Source organism: Notechis scutatus, chromosome 12 (assembly GCF_049901735.1).
Source record: "Notechis scutatus isolate UNSWTSFEM ecotype Mainland chromosome 12, rNotScu1.2, whole genome shotgun sequence".
Taxonomy (NCBI): Eukaryota; Metazoa; Chordata; class Lepidosauria; order Squamata; family Elapidae; genus Notechis; species Notechis scutatus.
The window spans coordinates 12,720,324-12,748,101 of NC_142020.1; the positions used below are offsets into that span (position 1 = coordinate 12,720,324).

The following is a 27,778-nucleotide window of genomic DNA, read 5'->3' on the forward strand; positions in this document are numbered from 1 at the left end:
CCGTCTTGGACTTCTCTGCCCAATGGTATCAAAAACTGTTCAAATCCCCTGCTGGGTATATATATAGAGAGAGAAGGTAAACAAACAGGGGCAATATTCCAGATTCACCCATTGGATTCAGCACACACACACACACAACACACCCCTGATGCACACATAGCTCCCATTGGGAACATCTTAAAGACAAATGCACTTTTTCCTCCAGCCTGCTCGGAAAGGAGCCGAGAAAGAGCTGAGCAATCCTGGGAAAAGAGGTGGCTGCCTTCAAGGGTTCCTGGCAGGCCTCTGACCACCACCACCCCTGCCCGCTTTCGCCCTTCAAATCTGGATCTCGACCTAGAGCTCCGTCACTGGCAAAGCTTGCCTTCTCCATTCCCCCACTCTGCAATTATGCAGCCAGAGGGCAAACTCTGGGTCTTTGATAAGAGGCCTTTGAAGACCGAGGGTTTTCATTCCAACGAGGGCCAAAGCTTACGTCCTTTTAATGGGAAGGTGCGGGAATAACATAACCTGCGTTTTGTGCGTACAGTTCAGTCGTCTAACTGGCAAAGGGCTGCCACCCCCCGGTTGATCCAGTGCTTCTGGGGAAGGTCCGAAGGGAGTTCGATGGAGAGGACGTAGTTGGTGGAGTGGCCGGTGGTGGACAGGATGCCTCTCCTGGCGCTGGTTTTGTAGACGGGGCACAAGTAGATCCGCTCATGCAAAAATTTGCTGCTCTCTCCGGGCTTCAGCCAAATGATGGGCAAGGCGTCGTAAAGGATTTTGGGGAAGGATTCGCCGATCTGCATGTCTACCCTGTCCCATCGGGCTCCTTCCAGAAAGAGGCCTTTGACATAGGCGCCGTCTTCAGGCATCTGCTCCATGGCGTGCTCCTTCCCCATCACCTACGAGGATGAGCAGACGGGACGAGAAGGAAGGAATAACGGGGTCAGGCCACCTTCCATTGAAGGAGTTGGGTTTGCGGGTTCACAGGCTGCACTCAAGCGTTGGCTTACTGCCTGTGTAAAGCCCGTTCCTGGGATTGGTAAAACAGGATTACAGCTCTGGCCAACAACTTTCAGAAGGCCAAGACGGTGGGTGGGGAGCTCACCGAGGGGAGGGCACAGCGTCAGAAAGGGATCTTGATGGAGGAGAATATTTGCAGTTCAGGATTGAACTGTGGGGTCCTTGGTGGTCTCTGAGCCTGGTTGTTTTCCTACAGATGTTTCATTACCCAACTAGATAACATCATCCGTGCTAGGAGCAGGGGTGGGATTCTACCGGTTCAGACCGGTTCGAGCGAACTGGTAGCTCCGAAGATCAAGGCATTTCCTTTTTTTTTTCTTTTTCCCACCGATCAGCTGTTTTCCAAAGATCAGCTGTGCTGCGTGATTTAGATCAGCTAGAAAGCAGGAAATGTTGGATTTCTTGCTTTCCAGCTAATCTAAATCGCATGGCACAGCTGATCCCCCTCAAAGGTGTTGTACTGCTTTGACCAGGAGGCTTCCCTGAGGCCCAGGAGGCAAAAAGTGGGGTGCGCAGGGGTGCTACGTGCCCCTCCGTGCCCCGTTTTTGCTCCCAGGGGGCTTCCTGGGGACCCAGGAGGGGGGAAAAAAACCACGCCCAGCCAGTCACATGACCATCTGGTCATGCCCACCTAACCACACCCACAGAACCGGTAGTTTAAAAATGTGTGTCCCACCCCTGGCTAGGAAGGTGTGGGGTTTGCTTAAGAGAGGTGATGATGTTACTTAGTTAGGTGATGAAACGTCTGCAAGAAAACAAGCTGAGAAGCCAGCAAGGACCCCACAGACCCTCCTCCTCCTCCTCCATCATACCACAATCCCACTCCCTTCCATCACTGATGATGTCAGCTAGTTGGGTGATGAAACGTCTGCAAGAAAACAAACCAAGCTCTTCTCACAGACCTCGCCGACTGAAATTCCTTGTCCAACAGAATCCAGAAATGCCCCTTTGGCCAGGCTGTGGGGCAAGCCAATCCCATCGTGAAAACTATCCTCCAATGAAACTAAGCTGCTTTCTTTTTTCCTTTTTGCCCCTTCCACCCAATAAACTCCGATATCTCCATCTGCTCATTATATTTTCAGCTGCAATACTCTCTGGACCTTCTTATTTTGAGCTCTTTTTGGTGCATTTCCCCCAAGGCTTGTTCTGAGAGCAGAGTTCTCTGAGCCTTTTCTCTCCCTTTTTCTCTCCGGCTTTAATAAATGCCATCCATTATTTAATATTCAGGCGCATTATTATCTCCCAACACTGAGGGATCAATTAAATCAAAAGGGGGGCCCCCACGCTGTTTCTAGCCTTGAACAACTCTGAGTGAACTCTATAGAGAAACCCAGCTTCAGAAATCAATATTTCAAGAAAGAAAAGAAAACATATTTCTTTCCCGCCATCCACGTTTTATAGCAGAGATGCTTTGTTGCTGCCTGATACCCAGTTCTGATGAGTAGATGCATGAGGTCTAGAGATCAAAAGGAAGAGGGGGTGAGGAAAGGAAGGAAGGAAGGAATTCAGCTAGAGGGAGGGATGAAGGAAAGAAGGGAGGGGAGTGGAGGGAGGAGAGAAAAGGGGAGAGAGGGAGAGGAAGGAAGGAATTCAGAAGGAAGGGAGGAGAGGAGGAAGGGGAAAACAAAATCTATGATATTTTCAGAAGGATCATCGTCTTGTGGCTTTGAACTGCTAAAACCAAAGCCTGCTTTTGTGCTAGTACTGTAGCTACCTGACCCCAAAGTCTAATTATTTTTGTAGCAAATCTCCAAGACGTTATGATGATCATTTCCACCCATTTCCATCAATTTCTACCTCATCTATTTCTCTAGGAGAGTCAATGATTGAAAATCCACATGAGAACCTGAGCTGTTCCACTGGTCTCTCTTGAGCTTTCTATGTCCTTGTCCCACCACATAAGCTGATGCTCTCTCGCTCTCTCTTTCTTTCTCTCTCTCTCTCAATTTTTCTCATAAATCCTTATGCTTCACCCATGCCTTAAGTGCTAGTCCCCTCTCTGCCTTCTTCATTCCTTTGGGTTTTTTTTTTCCCACCTCAAACTACAAAACCAGGCAAAGGATAAGACAATAATGTACCTCACCACGAAAACCACCATCTTGTTGCCAGCAAAATTTCACCTGCACATTCAGCTTTTCTGGGACCAACCTCTACTTCTCATTAATTCTTGATTTCCACATTTCGTTTTGTCCCATAACAATACTATTTTATAAACGCAATTAAATTAGTTGCATATATACTTTACCTCAAATTCAAATCCGATATGATCTATTGGGATAGTATACTTTCTGGCGTAATTCTGAGAGACGCCCGTCAGGAAAGACTGAGTAAAATAGAAACCAGAGATCCAAAATACATTCGGGGGTCCGTGTTTGATCCATTCCTGAGGTGAATGGGAATTAACAAATATTTTGATGAAATGGAGAGTCAATACGACAAGCACCAAGAATCCAAGGAGGACTTGAATTCCTAATCCTTTGTCTGAAGTGCCAGGTTGTAAGGATTAAGAATAATACCAGTGAGTGAGGACTAACTTGGCAGAAAATTTTGCTGCATTTTCCAAATTGTAACATGTAAAAAAGCCAAGAGGATAAAAACACCAGGAATTCAATTATATTTTTTTTTTCAAAATATTTAATGATATTTAGGTTGTATTACCGCTGCCTAAGAATGGAGTTCGGCAGACGAAAGGAACCCAACAGACTGAAACCCATTAGCCAGGATAAATTCAATATACTTCTGGTTAATTAATTTATTGGTGACATTTGCTTGTTCTGGCTCTCCCAAAATAATGAAGCATCTAAATCAATCAATTAGGATCGGTTTTCTAAATGAATCAAACAGCATGAAGTGCCATAATCACTCTAGCAAGGAATACAAACTTTGAAGACCCCACTGGGACATATCATCGTTTAATTAGTAGGAGATATATTGACCATTGTTCAGAAATCAGGGAGAGAAACTGTCAGCCTCTTGGGAAATCTCTGCTCAAGATCTCACAATCTTCTTTAGCATCTTCACCCCTTTAGATCCTAGCTGTATGCAAGCTCATTTAGGACACAGCTGCGTTTCCTTTGCCAAGGTGAATTTTAAAGCAGCATAGCATAATTGAGAACTTGATATCATCATCAAAATATCTCTTACATGATGGTGTTTCTCTAGAAACATTCTTTATTTTGCTTACAATCCCATCCATGTAGGAATTCTGTATTTATGCCCCTGAAATCTTGTGTGTATTTCTTTTTAGGTGTTCATTTGAGTTGCATTTGGATTTTAGAATGTTCCTTTTAAAATAGGACAGTGTCTCCTCTTCTAGTATTTGTTCTTGTAATGCAAATTGAAATGACCATGAGGGACAGGAGGAAGAATCACAGCCTAGGCAACAATCTGATAAATAAAATCTGCAGAAGAAGGAATGGCAGAACCTGGTGATGGGGTTAAAAGAGGGTTCAGCCTTGAATCCATATGTAGCCATAAGCAAACTAAATCCAATTTTCTTTGAATTCCATTGACCCTATCTAAACCCAGCTAACCATTGGATGAGAAGATGCCTGTGCATAGACTTTTAGCAATAAATCAGTTTAATTAGACCAGCATGGATTGATCTGGTCTTTTGTACCTGACAAATCTGAGTCCGAAGAAGGGAGTTTTCAGAAGACTAACAGTTAAGAAGGGAACAGAAACTTTCAGACTCGCAAGATTCTGTAACTTTACAACAAAAGTAGTTTTAGCACTCATCATTGGTGCCTCTTGCCTAGACTACAGGTAGTTCTCGACTTACAACCACAACTGAGCCCAAAATTTATGTTGCCAAACAAGACAGTTATTAAGTGAATTTTGCCCCACATTACGACCTTTTCCCCCATAGTTGCCAAGTGAATCACACAGTTCTCAAGTGAATCTGGCTTCCCCATTGACTTTGCACGTCAGAAGGTCGCAAAAGGGAATCACATGAACCCTGAACCACATCATAAATACAAACCAGTTGCCAAGCGTCCGAATTTTGATCACATGACCATAGGGATGCTGCAACGGTCATAAGTGTGAAAAAGTCCCTTTTTCCAGTGCTGTTCTAAGTTTGAACGGTCACTAAACAAACTGTTGTAAGTCAAGGAGGACTATCTGTATCTCCAAGGGTTGAGTTCTCAACTATATGTGATGATGAGTTTGACAAGAGCACCAAATCAACCAACTTTAAGATTACCTGAAAAAAGACCAAACGTGTCACTAAGTCGGTCACGTAACTCCCCAGGGGTTTGAGGGACGGGTAGGATTTGGCTGCCCACATAGCTGGTACTTTGCCCACGATCATGCTGTTGAAAACTTCCTCCAGTTCCGAAGACATCAACACCAGGCCTTTGATGGCTTTGCCCAGGCTTATCAAACTGCTCCGGACCACCTCAGTAAGCCTGATGAAAACAAAATACCCCCGAAATGAGACAACTACTCTGAATTTCAAGCTAGGTTGGGAAGAGGAAGAGGAAGAGAAGAAAGCCGGAACTAATTGCAGTTCTTATTATTTTGCCTGCTCGCTCTCCTGGAAAGACAAACAAATTGGAATGAAAAGGCAGAGAAAGGAAAGGAGCACAGGTCTTCAGAAGTTAATTGTTGCTTTGGATAAGCTGTTCCTTTCCCCAAACTGCTGAGGTTCCAAATTTGTGGATTACTCCCTAATCCAGTGTTCCTCCACCTTGGCAGCTTGAAGATGTGCAGACTTCAATTCCCAGAATTCCCCAGCCAGCTTGAAGATGTGTGGACTTCTATTCCCAGAATTCCCCAGCCAGCATTTGAAGTCCACACACCTTCAGGTTGCCAAAATTGAGAACCATCCACCATTTCTAAAGGAAAGCAAGCTGAGAAATAATTTGTTGTTCGTTGCGAAGTCGTGTCCGACCCATCGCGACCCCATGGACAACGTTCCTCCAGGTTTTCCTGTCCTGTGCCATCCCCTGGAGTCCATTTAAGAAATAATTGCATTCTGCTAATAATATAAACCTCTGAAGCCTTCCGGGTAAAGGCACAGCCCAAGTATTGGAGTGACATGAGCATCTTTGTTGATCTCGTGATACGGTTGATTAGCAGCTGGTAAATCACAAGCAGCTTTGAGATAACTCTGTGAGATAACATCTGTGAGATAAACTCTTTGAGATAACCACTTAGCATCTTATCTGTGGATGGGGAAGTACCATTTTAGGTACCCAAATGCCACCAGACGCATGACCACAATTGCACACACACGTGCTGATTGTCTGAAATGTCTTAAGACTATTATCTTCAAAGTTGAAACCCTCCCATTTATCGAATCCATAATTTTACCTGTTAAACCTGATCAGCTCCTGCCTGAGAACCGTGTTCATGGATTCCTCATACAGCACTGGGTACAATTTCATCACATGTTCGAGGTCAAAATCACCGGGTAGCTTGGAAAGGACATCCTGAGCCAATTCTTCAACCGTCTCCTGAAATTAGGGAACGGAATCATCGAGAAGTGAAACCACAGGGAAATGGTCAACGCTGTTGTTAGTTTTTATTTAATTTTTACATGTTTTTGCATACATTGTTTTTCAGGGTTTTGTGGCAAAAGCTTCTGTCAATTTTCGGAGTTTTAATTAACCATCTAGATCAGTGGCCCCCAACCTTCTGGGCACCTGGGACTGGTTCTGTGGAAAGATGTTTTCCCATGGACTGGAGGGGGCATTGTTTTGTGTGCATGTTTCTGGCATGCCACGGCCCAGTGCCGGTCGATGGACCGGGATTGGCTAGATTGCTTTACTTTGGAGACATCTGGATGAGAACCTATTTTTCTCTACAACAGCATATTCATTCATTCATTCATCCATTCCATTTCTACTCCATCACAATCAAAGCACAAAATACTTTGGTCTACAGAAGAGTAATGAGTTGTTTGTTCTACATGCAGACTTGTGCTTGAAAAATAGAGGTTTTGGGGAGCAGAGTAGCCAAAAAAACAACAACATTTGATGCAACCACTTTACTTACCCCTCAAAATTTCTGTTGCTAAGCAAGATAGTTGCTAAGTGAGTTTTGCCTAATTTTATGATCTTTTTGCCACAGTTCTTAAGTGCCTAACATGCGGCTGTTAAGTGAATACGGCTTCCCCACTGACTTCGCTTGTTGGAAACCAACTTGGAAGGTCACAAATGGGGATCACATGACACCAGGACAGTGCAATTGCCATAAATACATGCCAATTGCCAAACACCCTACTTTTTATCTCCTGACCATGGGGATGCTGCAACAGTCATAAGGGTGAACACTGGTCCTAAATCACTTTGTTTATTGCTGCTGTAACTTAGAACAGTCACTAAAAAATGATGGTTGTAAGAAGTCGAGGACTGACTATCTTCAAAAGATAAGGCCAGAGATAATGTATCCATGCCTCTGTTTTACAATATTTGTACCTGTGGAGATTTCCCTCCTCCTCCAGCCTCTCGAGGCAGAGTCAACAAGACCCCATCAAAAAGCAGGTTGGTCTCTTGGTTGTCCTTCGTAATGTCGGCGTTCTCGTGAAGGCCAAATATTTCAGGATGGGTTGAAATTGGCAGCGTTCTTAAATAATCTATGTAAGACTGTGACAAAACAAGGCAGATCCAAAGCTAAGAATTCAGGCATCTGTATATTAATCAAGGACATGAAGAGCAGGCTTGGTAGATTGTCAGAAGGTACTTTTAGAATATATGATATACGCCATACATTAAAAACATTTCAGAAGCAGTAAAAGGCAACTTCTGAAATCGTAAGTGGGCATCGCCCACCATACGAGGACAAATCATGCGCTCGAAAGATTGTTTGATTATGAGAACACGAATGAATGATTAGATGAGGAGACCCATTGGTAGTCTTACATTGCAGTGAATAAGGAAATGCATTCAGTTTTACAGCTACTAAGAGCAGGGCCGAGCAGGGACAAAAATAGCCAGAGAAAAAAATGAAGCCTGAGCTACAGGCTCTTGTCAGACTTTAAGCATGCTGATTTACCATCCGCCTATCAGGTATTTAGGAGCTGAGGTCGTGGTAGCATAAGGAATCAACAATCAATGACTTAATAGCTAGCGATCAACACCCTAATTAACACACAACCAGGGACTATATAACTACACCACGTGGAGCAGCCGAGTGCTAATATTCTGGAGAGAGAAAAAAATGATGGGTTCCAGCGCAAGCTCAAAAGCTTGGAAGAATAAAACTTTCGTCCCACTAACCTACTCAGACGGGAACCTGCAGTACTTCTTATAAATCATAGCCCCTAATTGATGTAGGTTATGATCCTAGTATCATTCAATCTCATCTTTTCTCACCTAAAGGTAAAAGGTTCCTCTCACGCATACATGCTAGTCATTTCCGGCTCAAGGGGACGGTGCTCATTTCTGTTACAAAGCCAAAGAAGAGCCAGCGCTATGCAAAGACATCTCCATGGTCATGTGGCCGGCAGGACTAAACGCTGAAGGCGCACGGAGGAACACTGTTCCCTTCCCACCAAAGGGGTCCCTATTTTTCTACTTGCATTTTTACATGCTTTCGAACTGCTAGGTTGGCAGAAGCTGGTTCAAATAGCGGGAGCTCACTCCGTTACGTTTTCTCACCTGGTACGTCCCAAAGGGAGGTATATAATATTCACCCCCTGGAGAAAGTGGGTAGCATTCCTGAGTTTCAATCTCTTTGCAGTAGACCAGGGAGAGAAGCGAAAGGAGGAGGCGTCTGTCCTTGTCATCTGTCACTCTTCCACCGTAATTACATTCCCCTGGAAACACAAAAGTTACATCAGGAAGGTAAGAAGGTTTACACCCAAGGGAGACACACAGGTTGTCACCTGGAAGACACCAGGTTGAGGAAGAATACAAAATAGATGACCGCTCTCTCTTTGTGGACATGCATTTCTACAGCTGGTGTTAGTCCTCAACGTAATTGGGGCCAGAATTGCCATTGGTAAGCAAAGTAGTTGTTAAGTGAATCATGTGGTCCTTAAGTGAAATCAGCTTCCCCCATTGACTTTGCTTGTCAGAAACCAGCTGGGGAAGTCGCAAATGGTGACCATGTTGATTCTGTGCAGCTGTCATGAATACATGCCAGTTGCCAAGCAACCTGAATTTTGATTATGGGACCCTGGGGATGTTGCAACAGCTGTATGAGCGAAGACCAGACGTAGGTCACTTTTTTTAGTGTCATTGCAAGTTCGAACCATCACTAAACGTATGATTGTAAGTCAAGAACTGCCTATACATCTTAAACCACAACTTGTTTTTTTAGTCATCATAAGTTAAACAAAGTTTAGTGGCTTGGTGTTTAGTCATGCTAAACTATGCACTCTTCTTACTAACTTGGATAAAAATCTACCACAGCAGATCTGGACAAGACACTAATCTCCAAACCATTTAAAATGACTGGGGTACCTATTTGCATTGCTGAATGAAGAAGAGAAAACCCTATACTAATTCCTGTAATATTAAACCATGGGTTTAATTGCATTATGTAAGTGTCTTGCTGGTTTGAGCAGGGTTCACACACTGTGCTTAACTTAACATGAAGTAATTTGATTTTGATTTGGCACAGTAGCAAGTACCTGCCCTGTTTTTTTTAATCAACCCTTGCCCACAGCTTAACATTAGTGGTGAATGCAGCCACTTGTTCAATAAACCATGGGTACAACGGATCAGATCTTAACTGTTATATGCAAACCAAGCCATAGGGTGCCCTGTACCTGTAAGATAAGTTAGAGCTTCGAATGGGGTTTCTTCGTATTCGTTCAGAAACATCTGAATCTGCCTCAAGCTGATTCTAAGATCAGATTCGTTGAATTCATAGGGAATATTCCAACCTATCCAATTCAGGGGGGAGAAAAACACAGGAAGATTTTTATTCTGACCCATCTGATGAAATGCAATCCTGAAATTACGCTGTAATAAAATGAGTTGGTCCTTAAGTTACCACAATAGCCTTTATTGCTAGGGAATAGGGATGTATTTGTATGACATGGTTCTTTCTTGGGAGAAACTCTCACTAGGCAAAAGGGCAGGAAAGCTCCAGTCAAAAAGGAAGTAGCAATAGCAAAACTTCCAAATTTTGTGCCAAATTTCCTTTTTTTTCACAGCTGGTAATATGCCACTCCACAGTGCTTTTACAGCCCTCTCTAAGCGGTTTACAGAGTCAGCAAGTTACTCCCAACAATCTGGGTCCTCATTTGACCCACCTCGGAAGGATGGAAGGCTGAGTCAACCTTGAGCCAGTCAGGATCGAACTGCTGGCAGTCATCAGAGTTAGCCTGCAATACTGCATTCTAACCACGGATCCACCATGGCTTTATTAACTGTTTGATCTCAACAAAACCTTGATTCCGTAAAATAAAATCAAGTAGGTCCACAGTAACTCTGAACTGTCACTAAGTTACCAGTTGTAAGTTGAGGACTACAAGTCTACAAAGAACAGCCTCAATAGAAACCTGAAGAACCCTCAGGCCATTCAAGCAGGACAACCACAATGCAACTGGGAAAAGCAAACTGGGCACCCCGTCTCACCCAGAGGGCCAAAGTTTCTCCGTTCTTGCACCAGGGCGTGGAAGAAGCAGAGCCCAAACAGCATCTTGTGCCAAATTTCCTGTTTTTCACAGCTGGCAAAGAAGACGGGATCGGAAATCGGGTCATTGAGGTAGGAGCGGAGGAGGTTTGCGCGGACGCCTTTGGGCGGCTCGTTGGTCATTTTGATCCCGTTTTGGAGGATGCTGACAGGGAACTTTTCCGACGGGTAACTGGTCAGCCACAACCTGAGAAGCCAGAAGAGAAAAGATGGGTGCCAGAATTGTATTTGCACAACATTGCACAATAGTGGACAAATGAGGAAACCCCTGCAGAGGAAAATATAATTAGAAAAATATTGGATAGGCTAACCAGAAGGTTCGTTGCGAAATGAATGAGCTTGTGGAAAGATCTCAATCCAGCCGTATCCCGTGGAAAAGAGACAAAATTAAATCCTTGCCTGAATTTGACATGGGTATTCTCTGGCACGATGATTTCCTCGCAGATTTTCTCCAAAGCGGGCATCCAGCTGGTGGCCAGGTGGCAGTTCTGCAACACAACCCAGGTTCCATCGTTGATCCCCTGGTTGATCATCTTGGCTGCGATGGGGCCTTGTCCTTGTCCCAAAGAAATGGTCTGGATGCTCTCCATTCCAAGGTCATCAGCAAACTTCAGCAAACCTAGTCAACAAACACAACTGTTCTCAATGTTTTTCCAAAGCACCCGGAGGCCAGGCAAGGAATAATGGATGGAAACTGATCAAGGAGAGATTCAACCTAGAAAGGAGGAGGAATTTTCTGACAGTGAGAACAATCAACCCACGTAACAGAAGTTGCCTTCAGAAGTTGTGGGAGCTTCATCCCTGGAGGCTTTCAAGGAGAGACTGGACTGCCATCTGTCAGAAATGGTGTAGGGTCTCCTTCTTGGGCAGGAGGTTGGACTAGATGAGCTACGAAGTCCCTTCCATCTACTCTACTCTACTCTACTCTACTCTACTCTACTCTACTCTACTCTACTCTATATTCTTTTCCCAATTCATTCCCAATTCCCATTCTAATTGTATTCTAAACATGTGGGACATTTTTAAGAGTCAGCGCCATTTTTTTTTTCAAAAGAAGCGTGCACGCCATCCCCATAAGGAAGAATTTGTGAACTTCCAAAGGTTGCTGAACTACAACACCCAGTGTCCTCCTCTACCATTGGCCATGTTGATCAAGGCTGCTGGGAACTGGGTTTTAATAACATCTGATAGATACAGGGTGTTATGTCTCACCTGTATCCACAGGTGAGCAATCAAAATACTAAAGTTCCAAAAATATAAGCAACCAAAAACAAACCCCAACAAAGATAACTGCTGAGGTTTTTCCAGTCCTCAGCAGTAGTTCTGAAATATATTTGGCAATCCTGAAGTGCCTATAAATCACAATGCCTCAGATAATCTTCACAGTACTTTCGCTCTAACAAGACACTTTGCTTCTGGCAAATTTTTCAAGCCAATCCGTTTCCTTTTATCCCCTAAGGGGGCGTGTTAGTCTCATTAATTAATCACTGGCTTGACGCTTCTTTCCCAATTGAGATTGACGTCTCAATCTCCGTCTATTTCTCACGTCAAGCCAGGATCCCTCAAAGTCCTCCTCCTCACTTGAAACCTCTCGCACGTTTTCCTGATTATCTGTTACCGGCTGCTGCGTAATCAGAGAGGGAGATTCGGGGGAGGGAGAGGACTCCGACACCTCCAATAAATTAGGTTAGTCTCTCATAGCTAAGTCCACTTCCTCATCCTGGCTACCTTCAAAATCACTTAATAATGCAGGTTTGAATCTCAGTGCCAGATCCTCTTCACTCGAGCTCACATCTGCTAATGGACCAGATTCAAATCCCGGAGTCACAACAACAGGGTGTCCACTTTTGCTAGAGATGATGGGCTATTCCTGTCCACAAATACTCAAAAGAAGTGGGGTGATAGACAAGGATGTTGGTCAGATCCAAATCAGGAGTTTATTCTATGGAGTTCTCTCCTTCAGTAAGGCTGCTCTTAGTCAAGTCAACCCTTCCAGGTTTTCTCACTTTGCTAACATATTTTTTTTAGAATTTCTCTGGGTGTATTTTATCAATAGAATGTCAGGGCTGGACATAAACTGTTTCAACTCCTTCCCTCAAAACAACGCTATAGAGCCCTGCACACCAGAACAACTAGACACAAGGACAGTTTTTTCCTGAATGCTATCACTCTGCTAAACAAATAATTCCCTCAATACTGTCCAACTATTTACAAAGTCTGCACTGTTATTACTATTAATCTTCTCTTCACTCCTTATCACCCATCCCCTCCTACTTGTAACTGTAACTTTGTCGCTTGTATCCTTACGATGATACATATTGACTGTTTCCTAGTATGATTTGATTGCTTATTGTACCCTATGACTATCATTCGGTGTTGTACCTTATGATTCTTGACTCCTGACGAATGTATCTTTTCTTTTATGTACCCTGAGAGCGTTTGCACCAAGACAAATTCCTTGTGTGTCCAATCATACTTGGCCAATAAAGAATTCTATTCTATTCTATTCTATTCTATTCTATTCTATTCTATTCTATTCTATTCTATTCTATTCTATTCTATTCTAGTAAATTCATAATTATTTGCTAACAGAGACATTGTCTCAAAGATGCTTTTTCAAAAGGCAACTGGACTTTCTTGTGTTTTTTCCCATGAAAACATTTCACTTCACATCCAAGAAGTTTCCTTGGTTCTTCCTGAACAGCCGAAGAAGCTTCTTGGATGAGAAGCAAAACATTTCCAAGGGGAAAAAAACCAAGAAAGTCCAGTTGCCTTTTGAAAAAGCACCTTTGGGACAACCATGACCTGGATGACCGAGAACCTCCACAGACATTTAACACAGACAACTTTGGGGACAGGGATCCTGGTTTCCTTCCTTGTCACCAACCAAAGTCCAATCAGAATTGATTTGAACTGAACTGAATTCCAATCTCACCTGCCATGGGATCCGCTCCTGGGGACAGGACGAAAATCAAGGGGGCGCAGCAGTTGGAGTCATTGTAACTTCCAACGAGATCGAAGGTTGGGGGCTCAATGAAGGTCCTTCCCATCTTCTCCATGATGAATAGCTGGGTGGCTGGGATAATTTTGTCGGGTCGCAGACACCGGAGCACCACCATGCGATCAAGACCCGTTAGCTTATTCCACCCACTGGGGAACGCTTCTTCTTGAGGCTTGGCCGAATCGTAAATCGCTTTCCACTCCTGGACGTGGGACTCAAAGTGATCCATCAAGCCAGTGAGGTTTTCGAGGCCCGAAGCACGGACGATCTCGGCCCAAGATTTATCACTCAACCACTCGGAGGCAGGGTTGGGGTAGGGGTTCTCCAGGGCCACCCCTCCGGTTAATAAAAAACGCCAAACTTTATCGTCTATTTCGTTCTTCCCTTTCAAAATCCCAATGGACAGGAGGAGGGAGAAAAGCAGCTTGTCCTTTTCGAACAAGGACCGGCAGACGTTATTGTAGATGCTGACGGTGAAGTGGTCGATGATGTTTTCGATTCTCTCCTCCAAAACATCGCTTTTGGGGCTGTTGGCGAGCGACTGGACGTAGAGGTTAATGAACCATATCAAGGAGTACTGGTACATTGGCTCAATGTGCGCCAGATCGGAAATGCAGAAGAAGACGGTTGCGGAATGGACCGCCACGGGTTTGTATCCCATCCGCGTAGCGTCGATCTCCATTTCAGTCATACTGGCGATTTCTTGTTTCTCGGAGATCTCTTCCGACAGCTGTTTGGAAGAGGAGAGAACTTTGATGGCCGTCTCATCTTCTAAGATGTTTCCTTCCGACTTGGAGAGGACCTCCAGGATCTTATCTTCAATTTCCTTCAGCTGCTTCTTGTTCGCCGCACTCTCGACGATCAGCTTGTTCTTCTTTTCCTCCAGTTCCGGTTTTTCTTTGGCAGCCACGATCCCAAGAAGCTGGTCCTGAAGTCCCAGAGGCGTAATCATGAAATTGAGCAGGCAAACCTTCACCGCCACTTCCGGGAGGTAATGTGGGTTCCTCAGACGGGTGGTGATGTAAAACCTGAAATCTCTGGAGAACTCGATGATGTTTTCCCCCAGTCTCATATACTCGACTCCCTGCTGCTTGAAGGTCGTCTTTAGCAGAACAGGCTCCAGGAAAGCATCCAGTTCCTCGCCAATATTTTCAAGGAGGACCGGCGTTCCAAACTGGATGGCGTGCTCCAACGACCTGACATAATTGGTGTCAGATAATTTGATGACCGAGAGTCTGTTGCCCTTTTCCATGTTTTTGACCCACTTGTTGGCTTGCCCTTGAGGATCGATCATGAGAGACCATCGTCGCGAGTTGGACACGATGATACCATTGTCGATCGAGAAGGAATCGATGGGCAGCCCTGCAATCTGCCAGGCGCGGATCTTGACTGGATCCCCTAACGTGTTACTCAGGCTGAAATCATTTGAGCCAGGGATATCCTTCTCCTTGCATAAGGCCAGCCACTTCTGCTGGCATTCCAGGCGGTAGTCCACGGTGAAGGCCCCCAGATAAGCCACTGTCCCCGAAGACAGCAAGACGTCTCCGGTCAGATCGGTGTAGCGGATTCCCAGCAGGCGGGCGGCTTCCGTCCACCTCTCTTTCTCGCCTCCTAATCCACTGATCAGTTTCTCGGCTCGTATGAGCTTCTGGGAACAGATCTCAATGTTGTCCTCCAGCTCTTTCTTCCGGTTGTTCATCTCTTCAAACTCGTCATTCAGAGCCTGGAGGCGGTCCATCAGGGTCTTGAGCTCCGCGCGCTTCGTGTTGAGTTTCTGCATCTGGATGTCGAGCAAGCCCTCCGCCTCTCGCAGGCGTTCACGCTTGGGGGCAACGACCTTGGCGACACGATCGTAGACCTCCATGGCTCTCACCCACTTACATAAGCCTTCGCAGGCCGAAGAGACGTTTTTGATGACGGCGGGCTGGAAATCGGGGTGGTTGATAAACCTCTCTCGGATTCTCTTCATTACTACGGCAGGAATGTTATCTTTGTCATACGACTTCAAGCCCTCAAGGAATTTCAGATCACCCAGGACCTTTTTAGAACTTCCCCAATAATCTTCTATCATTTTACCTGCATTTCACAACAGAACACATGAATGCGTTTAATATTAGACAACATGTGCCCCACAGAGTCATTGTTTCAGTGATATTCCCAGGTGGGCAAAAAAGCAGTGGGAGCTGGACTGTTTTTGACTTCCTGGTGGCTTCCCCATTGCTTCTAGGAATTTGGCAGGGAGCATCAGAGTCCTTCCTTCCTTCCTTCTCTTCCTCCCTCCCTCCCTCCTTCCACCTCTCTCAGTCTCCTCCCTCCCTCCCTCATCTTTCTTTCCCTACCCTTCTCTTCCCAGCAGTCAGGTAAGGGATTGCTGCTGGATGGGGGAGGGAGCAAAGGATTATGAGACTGGCTGGGAAACTGCCACAGAACATTGAAAATGAAGATCACATAACCTGAACAGCCGGTAGCACTGAAGCAGCCACAACTTTCCCAAACATCATCCCTCGGAAACCATAAGTCCCAAATTTGTGGTGAGTAAGTTAGCCCATTTGAGCTACATTGGTTCAAAAATTATTGCTCTACCAAGCACTGTTTCACCCAATTAAAGGTCACGACAGCAAGAGTAGTATAAATATTTTGAACAAAAAAAGGGAAATCTGCAGAGCATCTAATACAGGAAATAAGGCTTTCTTTGAAATGATGCTTCAGCAATCACCAATTTCTTAAAATGAAGGGCGTAATAGGAGGTAATGATAACCCAAGAGCAGCAAAATGAATACATGCTACCACTTAATAATATTACGCCAGCAATGCAATGAATTTGTCATTTTGCAAAACCATCATCATTATCATTATGGTTATTACCAGATCCAGATGGGTCTGGTTTCCTTTCAGGTTTTATGCCTTTCATGACACAAATGCTCTCCATGACGAGTTTGACGGGTCCCGGGGGATTCTGCATGGATTTGACGAGAGAAATATCCGCAGGGTTCAAGGTGTCCAGAGCCGAAAGGGCAGCCTCAAGAGCTGGCATGGCTTCTGCCAGATCCCCCTCACATTCTTCCTGAAATCACATACAAAGAAACACCTGGCTCAGCCACCCTTTTACACGCCACATTGTGCAGTCAACTTTGACAGAAGAACAGAAGAGTTGATGGGACCTTGGAGGTCTTCTAGTCCAACCCCCTCCCTGCTCCAGCATTTCAGACAAATGGCTGTCCAGTCTCTTCTTAAAAACCTCCAGTATTGAAGCACCCATGACTTCTGGAGGCGAGTCATTCCACTGATTAATTGTTCTCACAATTAAATTTCTCCTTAGTTCTAAGTTGGTTCCCTCCTTGATAAATGTCCATCTCTTGTTTCTAGTCCTGCCTTCATGGGCTTTGGAGCTTGACTCCCTCTTCTTTGTGGCAGCCCCTCAAATATTGGAACACTGCCATCATGTCACCCTTGGTCCTTCTTTGCTTCGTGTTTAGCCAGAATCAACTTTAGCAAAACATGTATCAAAATATTGGATTTAAAAATCTCCAGGTTGGTAACTTCAATCATCTAGTATTCTTAGAAACTACTCTTCAAGAAAGCAAGGGAATGTTATCAGTTAGTGCCTACCCTACTTATAGCTTCTTAAGATCAATTCTAAAGTCAATTAGGTGCTGCCACCTAGCTGTAGTGTGGTTTATAATCCAGAATGTACAGGTAATCCTCACTTACAGAACCATTCGTTCAGTGATCGTTCAAAGATACAACGGTGTCCATAAAGTAGGTTTAAACTAACATTCCTCGAGGTTGTGGCCATCGCAGGGTACCTGCGGTCACGGCTGCAACTCCGGCATTTGGCAACTGGATGGCACTTCCAACTTAACAACCCCATGTGATCCACTTAACAACTGCAATCCAGGCCGCCGCAACTGCCATCGTTAAGTCAGCGCAGTCATGGGCGTTTCACTTTATGGCCATGTCACTTAGTGATGGAGTTGCGTTGCCAACCAAAAATTAATCCCAATAAAAACCAAAATAATATTTGGGAGGGGGGGGGGGGGGAACGAGAGTAAAAAAAAACGCCCTCTTTTTGAAGAAAGAAAAGGTTGGTAAGAGGAGACAATGTGTACCTGTATTATGTACAATCCCAGTTAATGTATTCAATAAAGAATGATTGGAGAAGCCATCATTTATTTGTGGCCTTGTGGGGAGGATGCTCTGATGGGACCCCCCTCCCCCACCATATCCAGAAGAAATTACCTTTATCCCCTGTGCCACGGCGGCGGCTTCATTGGCCTCCTTCTCGTCCGCGGCCACCAGCTCCTTCTTGGCATCAACCTCGGCCGTTTCTTTCTCAATGTGAAGCATCATCTTCTCGGTCTCTGCGGAGGTCTCAATCAGCTGAGGCTGAAGGGCCGTCAATTCCACTTGCATGAGCGCAACCTGCGAGGGGAAACAAGACCGACCTTGGTGCACCAAAGCAGGGATTCTCGACCTTTCCCCCCTTGAAGACTTCTACTTTCACAATGACAGACGTCAACATTTCCTTGTCTGTTACGTATTCAGTCAGCTTTACTTGCCTAGACTGATGGAGGGATGGAAAGATGGATGGAGGGATGGACAGATGATAATGGATAGATGGATGGATGAGTGGATGGAAAGATGGATGGATGGACAGACAGACAGACAGACAGACAGACAGATGATAATGAATGGGTGGATGGATGGAAAGATGGATGGATGGATAGATAAATGATGGAAAGATGGAAGATAGATAGATAGATAGATAGATAGATAGATAGATAGATAGATAGATAGATAGATAGATAGATTAGATAGATAATAGATAAATAGATATCAAATAGATATCAGATAGATAGATATAGGTAGATAGAGATAGATAGAGATAGGTGTAGATAGATAGATAGATAGATAGATAGATAGATAGATAGATAGATAGATAGATAGATAGATAGATAGATAGATAGATTAGATAGATAATAGATAAATAGATATCAAATAGATATCAGATAGATAGATATAGGTAGATAGAGATAGATAGAGATAGGTGTAGATAGATAGATAGATAGATAGATAGATAGATAGATAGATAGATAGACAGACAGAGATAGGTATAGATAGATAGATAGATAGATAGATAGATAGATAGATAGATAGATAGATAGATAGATAGACAGACAGACAGACAGAAGGTGTAGATAGTAGATAGATAGATAGATAGATAGATAGATAGATAGATAGATAGATAGATAGATAGATGATAGATAGATAGATGATAGATAGATAGATAGACAGATAGATAGACAGACAGACAGATAGATGGATGATAATGGATAGATGGACGGGTGGGTGGGTAGAAAAATGGATGGATGGACAGAAAGAAATGATGGAAAGAGGGGTGGGTGGGTGGGTGGATGGAAAGATGGATGAGTGGATGGACAGATGATAATGGATAGATGGATGGATGAGTGGATGGAAAGATGGATGGATGGACAGACAGACAGACAGATGATAATGAACGGGTGGATGGATGGAAAGATGGATGAGTGGATGGACAGATGATAATGGATAGATGGATGGATGAGTGGATGGAAAGATGGATGAGTGGATGGACAGATGATAATGGATAGATGGATGGATGAATGGATGGAAAGATGGATGGATGGACAGACAGACAGACAGACAGATGATAATGAATGGGTGGATGGATGGAAAGATGGATGGATGGATAGATAAATGATAGAAAGATGGAAGATAGATAGATAGATAGATAGATAGATAGATAGATAGATAGATAGATGATAATGGATAGATGGACGGGTGAGTGGGTGGAAAAATGGATGGATGGACAGAAAGAAATGATGGAAAGAGGGGTAGGTGGGTGGGTGGATGGAAAGATGGATGAGTGGATGGACAGATGATAATGGATAGATGGATGGATGAGTGGATGGAAAGATGGATGAGTGGATGGAAAGATGGATGGATAGACAGACAGACAGACAGATGATAATGAATGGGTGGATGGATGGAAAGATGGATGGATGGATAGATAAATGATGGAAAGATGGAAGATAGATAGATAGATAGATAGATAGATAGATAGATAGATAGATGATAATGGATAGATGGACGGGTGGGTGGGTGGAAAAATGGATGGATGGACAGAAAGAAATGATGGAAAGAGGGGTGGGTGGGTGGATGGATGGATAGAAAGATATTATGGAAAGATGGATGATAGATAGACAGATGATAATTGATAGATGGATGGATGGGTGGGTGGATGGATGGAAAAATTGATGGATGGGTGGGTGGATCGACGGACAGACAGACAGACAGATGATAATGGATGGATGGGCGGATGGAAAGAAAGATAAATGATGGAAGAAAGGATGGATGGATGGATGATAGATAGATGATAATGGATGGGTGGGTGGGTGAGTGGATGGATAATTGGGGCAGTGCTACAATCCCAGGTCCCAATAAACTGCACTTCCTGATTTCTTTAACTTGTTTACAGGAAGAATGAAAAGTGGGAGCAAACTATCTAGGCAACCAGAGTAAGCTACAAATCTTGGCTTCTGAAAAAAAAAATTCCCATCACTTGATATTCCTTCGCTAGTAATCCAAGCCCAAACGTACTTGTGAAGCTGCAAAGTCAAGTTTTTGAAGGCCTACAAGGTAGCGGTTTCTCATCATGTCCACTTCGTGCCTTTTGTTGTTGAGCAGGGTTTTGAAAGTCAGAATTAACTCCAAGTAGGATGTGGGGGTGACATAATTGTGTCTTCGAAGAATGTTGTAATAACTGACCGAGAGTTCACGCACACTTTCTTGAAAATACTTGCACATGAATACAACCCTGCAGGAAAACATGGACAGGTTAGAAATAGTTAATGGGATCAAGTGAGTAAAAAAAAAATCAGATTTTCTCTATGAAAATATAACAGCTGCAGAAGTCTGATTAAGTACAGGTAGTCCTCGACTTAAGGCCGCCAATTGACCCAAAATTTCTGTTGCTAAGCAAGACAATTGTTACATGAGTTTTGCTCCATTTTACCACCTTTCTTGACATGATTGTTAAGTGAATCACTGCAGTTGTTAAGTTAGTACACAGTTGTTAAATGAATCTGGCTTCTCCGTTGACTTTGCTTGCCAGAGGTTCACATGAACATATTAATAGAGCTGGAATGGACCTTGTAGCTTATCTAGTCCAACCCCCATCCCAAGCAGGAGACCCTACACCATTTCTGACAGAAGGCAGTGCAGTCTCTTCTCGAAAGCCTCCAGGGATGAAGCTCCCACAACCTCTGAAGGCAACTTCTGTTCCATTGGTTGATTGTTCTGTCAGAAAAATTTCACTTAATTTCCAGGTTGAATCTCTCCTTGATCAGTTTCCACCCATTATTCCTTGCCTGGCCTCTGGGTGCTTTGGAAAATAGGTTGACCCCCTCCTCCTCCCTGTGGCAGCCCCTCAAATATTGGAACTTCAGATACCATAAATGTCATAAATATGAACCTGTTGCCAAATGTCTGAATTTTGATCATGTGACCACAGGGATGGTACAATGGTTGTAAGTGTAAACTATGACTATTGGTCTTTTTTTTTCTGTGCCACTGTAACTTTGAACAGTCACTAAATGAATGGCTGTAAGTCAAGGACTACCTGTATTGATTTAGGAGGTGTGGGCAGTGTTCATAGTTCAAGTACGATTAAACCAAACTGACAAAGTCATTTTGAGTGAATATGCACCAAGAATCCACTGTAAAAAAATACTTACAATACTAAAATGGACAAGGGACTCCATGGTTATTATAAATGACATTCCTCATCATCAAAGGACTCAATCATTATCATTAAGCACACAGGTCTGCATTTGGCTGTCATTTATGATAAGCTTTGAACTTATTTATTCCAGTCTGAACGTGGATCATTTAACTGCCCTGAACTTTTAACCGTGATTCTGTGTCCTTCAGCCATTTTGCTGCTGTTATGAGTTATGTGGCAAAGGTTGCCAATTGTTTTTACAGCTTCATCTTTTGCATACTTATTAGAAAACATTATTAATTTGCATTGCAAGCATGTGTATCCTAAAAAGCAAGGTAATCGGAGAAGAAAAGAGGAAGGGAAAGGGAAAACAACTCTATTTTTTAACATACGATTTTCTTATTTCGTCTTCCAACTTCACATCCTCTAAGAATTTGTTGGCAACCATTTCCAGAGCATCTGTGGGCCATCTCTGGAACCAATCGATAGTGCAACAATTGATCAGTGACGGGAACATCCGTAAACGATTCCGGAATGCATCTCCAATGGGGCTCATTGCTGAAAAAGAGATGGTGATCATTTCTCAGATCTCCTGAGTCCATTATTAGCATGATTCCTGATCTAATGTTGGCTGGAGGTGTTAGATCACGAGACCTCAACCTGGTCACATTTACAGAAATTAGGCTGAAAAAAGGAAGAGCTTCATACTTAAGGAAGCCATGGTTTAACTTATCCAACATTTGCCACATTGTCAAACACAGTATGACTGCTAGAACAATTAATCAGTGAAGCAACTTGCCTCCAGAAGTTGTGAATGCTCCAACACTGGAAGTTTTTAAAAAGATGTTGGATAACCATTTGTCTGAAGTGGTGTAGGGTTTCCTGCCTAGGCACAGGTTGGACTAGAAGACCTCCAAGGTTCCTTCCAACTCTGTTATTCTATTCTATTCTATTCTATTCTATTCTATTCTATTCATTTTCCACAATGTGCTCAACAAACAAGTGATATCTGAATATCTTTTTATTTCATACACTCAATTAAAAAAAATTCTTGAAATGCTCAATCAAAATGTCCAAGACCTAAGCATATATCTAGTAGATTTTTCTTGAGATGCTTAATCAAAAAGCCCTAGAACTAGCCATACCAAGAACAATGTATATTTTCCTCGAGCTGCTGATTCAAAAGCTGTAGATCTAGACACACCTAGAACAATGTGTAGATCTTTCTTAAGCTGCTGAATCAAAAGCTGTAGACCTAGTCATACCTAGAACAACGGATAGATTTTTCTCAAGATGTTGAATCAAAAGGCTCTAGAACTAGCCATACCTAGAACAATGTGCAGATTTTTCTTCACCCGCTCAATGAAAAAGTTATACATGGCCAAAGGGGTGGCTTCGATTCTCCTCCCTTCCGTCCTCGCTGCGCTCTGCATTTTCTCCACAATGTCCGCCTTCTCGTCTGCTGCAAAAATGTTAGGCACATCCCCCGTGTTCAGAAGCATGTTGATGTCCTCCACAAAAGACTCGTCTTTGATCTGGTTGTCACAGAACAAGAAGACAGTGCTCTTGTTGGCCACGCCCGATTGCAACATGACCTTCTTAACGTCCTCTCTCCATTCGTTCATGGTGTAGAACTTGGTGATCTCAATCATGAAGAGCTCGTAAGAGTTCATGAAGGTGCCCAGCTTGGTGGCACTCTGACGGCCGCTCCCGCCGATGCCCACCAGCAGCAGATGGCCATTGTCTTGCTTCAGGACACGGCAGATGCGGGAAATGTGCTCGATGGCAAATTTAAACATCACCAAAGGCATGGGAGCCTTGCTGATGTTGTTGAATTCCTCCAGGTAGTACTCCATGACCGATGTCAGCTTGTGCAAATCCGTGATCTCATCGTATATCTTCTTGTCACTGGACGGCTTAAAATAGTCTCCAAAGAAGAGACTCCGAATGTTGTTATCCGTGATTTTGCCGGATTTTGACAGATGGCTTAGTACCTGGGGAAGAGGTAGAAGAGGATCCTAGATCAATTGGGCTTGTTTTTCTTATAGGAACAGTTTACACGGGGTGGGGAGCGTCTCAAAGGTTAGGGTTAGAATCTCATCTGTATATGGTGGAGGTATCTTCTCCCACCACAAGGAGAAGCAGAAAATTTCACTCCTACTCTTGAAGTAATCCTTGACCCTAAGCCTTCTCAACTGTGAGTCCATCTCTGTGAAATAAATTCCCCTCTATAATCTATAGGGTTTCCCTCTTCCTACCGTACCATCTGTAAAGCCACCAAGATCTGCCTTTTTTCAGCAGAAAAACTTCACTCCTAATGGTGCATCCCATTATTTTACCCATGTAGATGTCTGCATTACATTACAGGTAATCCTCGACTTACAACCCACTCGTTCAGTGGCCAAAGTTACAACAGGACTGGGAAAAAAGTGACCTGCAACCAATCCTCTTCCTTACAACTGACAGGAGCATCCCAGGGGTGGGATTCAAATTTCTTAACAACCGGTTCTGTGGGCAAGGCTTAATTTGTGGGTGTGGTTTGGTGGTCATGTGACTGGCTGGGTGTGGCTTGCTGGCTGGGCGTGGACTTGGTGGTCATGTGACTGGCTGGGCGTGACTTGGTCACCTGACTGGCTGGGCGTGGCTTGGTGGTCACATGACAGGGTGGGCGTGGCCAACTCTAAGTCACTTGCGTGGGTGTTGCCTGTATGGGCCAGGGGGAAAGAAAGATCCAACCTCTGCGCATGTGTGTGTGTGAGAGAGAGGGGAGGGAGGCATGTCTTTAGGATAGTTGGAGCATCCTGGGGTCATGTGATCTCCACTTGTGACCTCTCCAACTGGTTTCTAACAAGTAAAGTCAATGGAGGGAAACCAGATTTGCTTAATAATCACGTGATTCACTTATCTGCAGCGACTCACTTAACAACCATGTCAAAAAAAGGTTGTGGGACTCACTTAACAACCTCCTTGCTTAACAATGGAGATTCTGTTCTCAACTGTGGCTGGGAGTCAAGGACTACCTATACCTCCTGGGTTGCCCAACAACTGTCTCTGCTTTAAAAGGCCCACCTTATCGACACTCTGCTTAAAACAGTCGGAGGTCGTTTCTTTCATCATATTAAAAAACACTTCTCTGTCATCGGCATCAATCAAGCGGTCATAAAAGACTCGATAAACTTCATGAATCCAAAGCCTGATCAGTTTTTCTCCATCCTGCCAAACGAAAGGAAGAACAGGAAGGGTGTTCCAAAAAATATGTAAGATCAAATTGGGGACAGAGGAGACAGATACAAAGACATCGTCTTGGTTTACTTGGCACATGCAAATAATCAGGAGCATCTGTTGAGTTCAGCGACTCCAAACTAATGACATATTTAACTCCGCCCTCCAACTCAGTCTGCTCACCTCCTACATCACTGCTTTGATCCATCAGAATGTCTTTAGTAAATGTTATGAAACAACGATGAGCTACTCCAGGCCCAGAGTAATGGAAGCAATTTTCTACAGTGCCCCAAATTTCCTCTAACCCCAAACCACACAAAAGTTGCAAGGTGCTTACCTATCCCTTTGAGGCAGGAAGCCCTAACATTGGTTTTATGTCTGTTATAAAAACAAAAATGTCAGAAACTTCTCTTACTGTGTTTTGGAACTCTATACCATACCAGGCATACACAAACAGGGGAGGAGGCCAAAGGATACAAGCCAGACTCAGAAGATGGTAAGACAACATCAAAGACATGCTACAACAGTGTCAAATAACAATGGTGGAGGCCACCAGAAGTGCAAGAACCAGAACTTTGTATGTCCCTTGACATCCAAAGTGATAAAAGAGAAGGAGAAGGAGAAGGAGAAGGAGGGAGGGGAGGAGGAGGAGAAGGGGAAGGAGAAGGAGAAGGAGAGGAAGAACACTAGTTCTCCTACCAGTCAATGACTATTTCAGCTTCAACCGCAACAATACAAGAACACGCAACAGATACAAACTCAAGGTAAACCGCTCCAAACTTGATTGCAGAAAGTACGACTTCAGCAACAGAGTGGTCAATGCTGGAATGCACTACCTGACTATGTTGTCACATCCTCTAACCCCCACTCCTTTAACCTTAAACTATCCACTATAGACCTCACCCCATTCCTAAGAGGTCTGTAAGGGGCGTGCGTAAAGCACACCATCGTGCCTCCCGTCCCTGTTCTATTTTCCCCATTTATTTGTACCTATTTCCTGTATTCTTACTCATGTTTATACTTATACCTATTATCTTGTAAGCAATTGACAAAACAAATAAATAAAATAAATAAAATAAAAACACACACCTGTAAATGTGTATGCGGGCATAGCAACACCCCTCGAATCACACGGGAGAAATCACGTAGATTAAAGACGTAGTGAGATTTCGAAGGGGTGGGGAGGAAGTTCTCCATGGCCAGCTTGTAGATATTCATGGTCGCATGAACCAGCATTTTGCCAAGCCTTTAAAAAAAAAAAGTGCCAAAAAGAGAGGCGATTATGAGTCAGCAGAACATCAAGCCATGGATCCAGCAACATAGATCGGAAAGGAGACGTTCACCTTAAAAATGCGGCCTCAAAGCCCTTGCCGAAATGCCAGTCTACGATGGAAGTGAAAATCTTGGTTAAAACTTCATCATCGAAAGAGCTGATAGAGATGATGTTGAGATGTCGCATGAAGCGCCCTGGAGATGCAAGGAGAGGAGAAGATCACAGGGTCATTGAACACTCTGCATCTCCCTCTTGGTCACATAAGGCAGATATCTGAGACTACTGGCAAACTCTTCTTAAACTACAGTTGTCCCTCCACAGGTCCCAGGTGATCTCTGCACCTGATGACTTAGGGGGCCATACCAATGAAGCTTGAGGACTCTTGTAGCCCATGGCCCTTAAGTTCCAAAGCAGCGCAGCCAATTCTTGTGAGGATAGTAACAAGAAGTCTAGGTGTGGTCTAACAAAGTATGTGTCTAAGCAAGCGTGTTTCTAGACAAGGACTAGGGGTGACATGATAGAAGATTTCCAATATTTGAGGGGCCGTCACAGAGAAGAGGGGGGTCAACCTATTCTCCACAGCACCTGAACGCAAGATAAGAAGCAACCAATCAAGGAGAGAAGCAACCTAGAAATAAGCAGAAATTTTCTGTCAATGAGAACAATTAATCCGTGGAATGACTTCCCTCCGGAAGTTGCGGGTGCTCCATCACTGGAGATTTTCAAGAAGAAACTGAACAACTATTTGTCCAGAAGGGTATAGGATTTCCTGCTCAAGCAGGGGACTGGACTAGCAGATCTCTAGGATCCCTTCCAACCTTACGATTCTATGTTTTAAGAGATTTTGTAGGGATGCCTGCAGAGTACGGCCAAAGTCAAGATGCTATCCCTCTTTCTCAGAACAGCCATCCTCACAGGGTTGTGGTTGGGGAAAAATAGGAGGAGGGAGCATTGTGTATATTCATCGCCTTGATATATATATATGTATATATATATAAAATTAAGGTGGGATTTAAAAACAAATCACAAGAATGAAATGGACCCCTGGCTCCTTTCTTGGGATTCTCATTTTGGCTAGAAATCCTGTGGTCAGCCACCAACTAAACTTGGTGCTAGAACATAGAATAATAGAGTTGGAAGGGATCTTGTTCTAGGTATGTCTAGACCTGTCAATGAATACTTCAGCTTCAGCCATAACAATACAAGAGCACACAATAGATACAAACTCAAGGTTAACCGCACCAAACGTGATTGCAGGAAATACGACTTCAGCAACAGAGTGGTCAATGTCTGGAATACTCTACCTGACTCTGTGGTTTCTTCTCCAAACCCCAAAAACTTTAACCTTAGATTGTCTACTATTGACCTCACCCCTTTCCTAAGAGGTCTGTAGGGGGCGTGCATAAGCGCACCATCGTGCCTACCATGCCTGTCCTATTGATCTTTTTATTTTTCTTATATGTATCCATTTCATGTATTCATAACTATGTTTATACTTATGCCTATTATCTTGTAAGCGATTGACAAATCAATTAAATAAATAAATAAACCCTATTTCGACCAACCATATCTTCTTGAGTTGAAGCACACTCCCTACCTGTAATATCATTTCTTCCACCACCGGGAGGGCCCATGGCCGAAAGGAAGAGGACGTCCACAATGTCCAACCTTGTGGTATCTTTCTTATCATACCAGTGGCTGTGGTTCATCCATTGCCGAAGGAGTTCAATTGGGGGCTGAGCCCCATATATTTCCTTGGCTGGCATGTTTAAGTCATCTAGGAAAAATACGGTTATGCTCAAGACAGACGGGAAAACCTAGGTATTATTTTCACACAGGTAGGAAGAAGGTTGATACATTTCAGTGAAATACAGAGAGGTTTTAGACACATTTAGGAAGGATATTGATTTATAAACTTGCTGTG

The 27,778-nt window shown here is 43.8% G+C and overlaps 1 protein-coding gene across 3 annotated transcripts in view; it reads right to left on the minus strand.

Moving 5' to 3' along the window:
* Positions 1 to 56: 56 nt before the first annotated feature.
* Positions 57 to 27,778, minus strand: part of DNAH3 (dynein axonemal heavy chain 3) — a 79,734-nt gene continuing 52,012 nt past the window's right edge. For all 3 annotated transcript variants that reach the window (XM_026685692.2, XM_087942148.1, XM_087942149.1), the window contains 19 exons: positions 27,452 to 27,631; positions 25,925 to 26,048; positions 25,671 to 25,827; positions 24,429 to 24,572; positions 22,687 to 23,353; positions 21,752 to 21,917; positions 20,237 to 20,453; positions 17,837 to 18,019; positions 16,463 to 16,661; positions 13,532 to 15,673; positions 10,996 to 11,215; positions 10,539 to 10,783; positions 9,725 to 9,841; positions 8,610 to 8,767; positions 7,428 to 7,595; positions 6,322 to 6,464; positions 5,210 to 5,414; positions 3,251 to 3,388; positions 57 to 884 (listed from right to left, as the gene is read on the minus strand). In XM_026685692.2, coding sequence (XP_026541477.2) covers positions 531 to 884; positions 3,251 to 3,388; positions 5,210 to 5,414; positions 6,322 to 6,464; positions 7,428 to 7,595; positions 8,610 to 8,767; positions 9,725 to 9,841; positions 10,539 to 10,783; positions 10,996 to 11,215; positions 13,532 to 15,673; positions 16,463 to 16,661; positions 17,837 to 18,019; positions 20,237 to 20,453; positions 21,752 to 21,917; positions 22,687 to 23,353; positions 24,429 to 24,572; positions 25,671 to 25,827; positions 25,925 to 26,048; positions 27,452 to 27,631 — 5,927 coding nt within the window. In that variant the 3' untranslated portion in view covers positions 57 to 530. The remainder of the gene's footprint in view (positions 885 to 3,250; positions 3,389 to 5,209; positions 5,415 to 6,321; positions 6,465 to 7,427; positions 7,596 to 8,609; positions 8,768 to 9,724; positions 9,842 to 10,538; positions 10,784 to 10,995; positions 11,216 to 13,531; positions 15,674 to 16,462; positions 16,662 to 17,836; positions 18,020 to 20,236; positions 20,454 to 21,751; positions 21,918 to 22,686; positions 23,354 to 24,428; positions 24,573 to 25,670; positions 25,828 to 25,924; positions 26,049 to 27,451; positions 27,632 to 27,778) is intronic.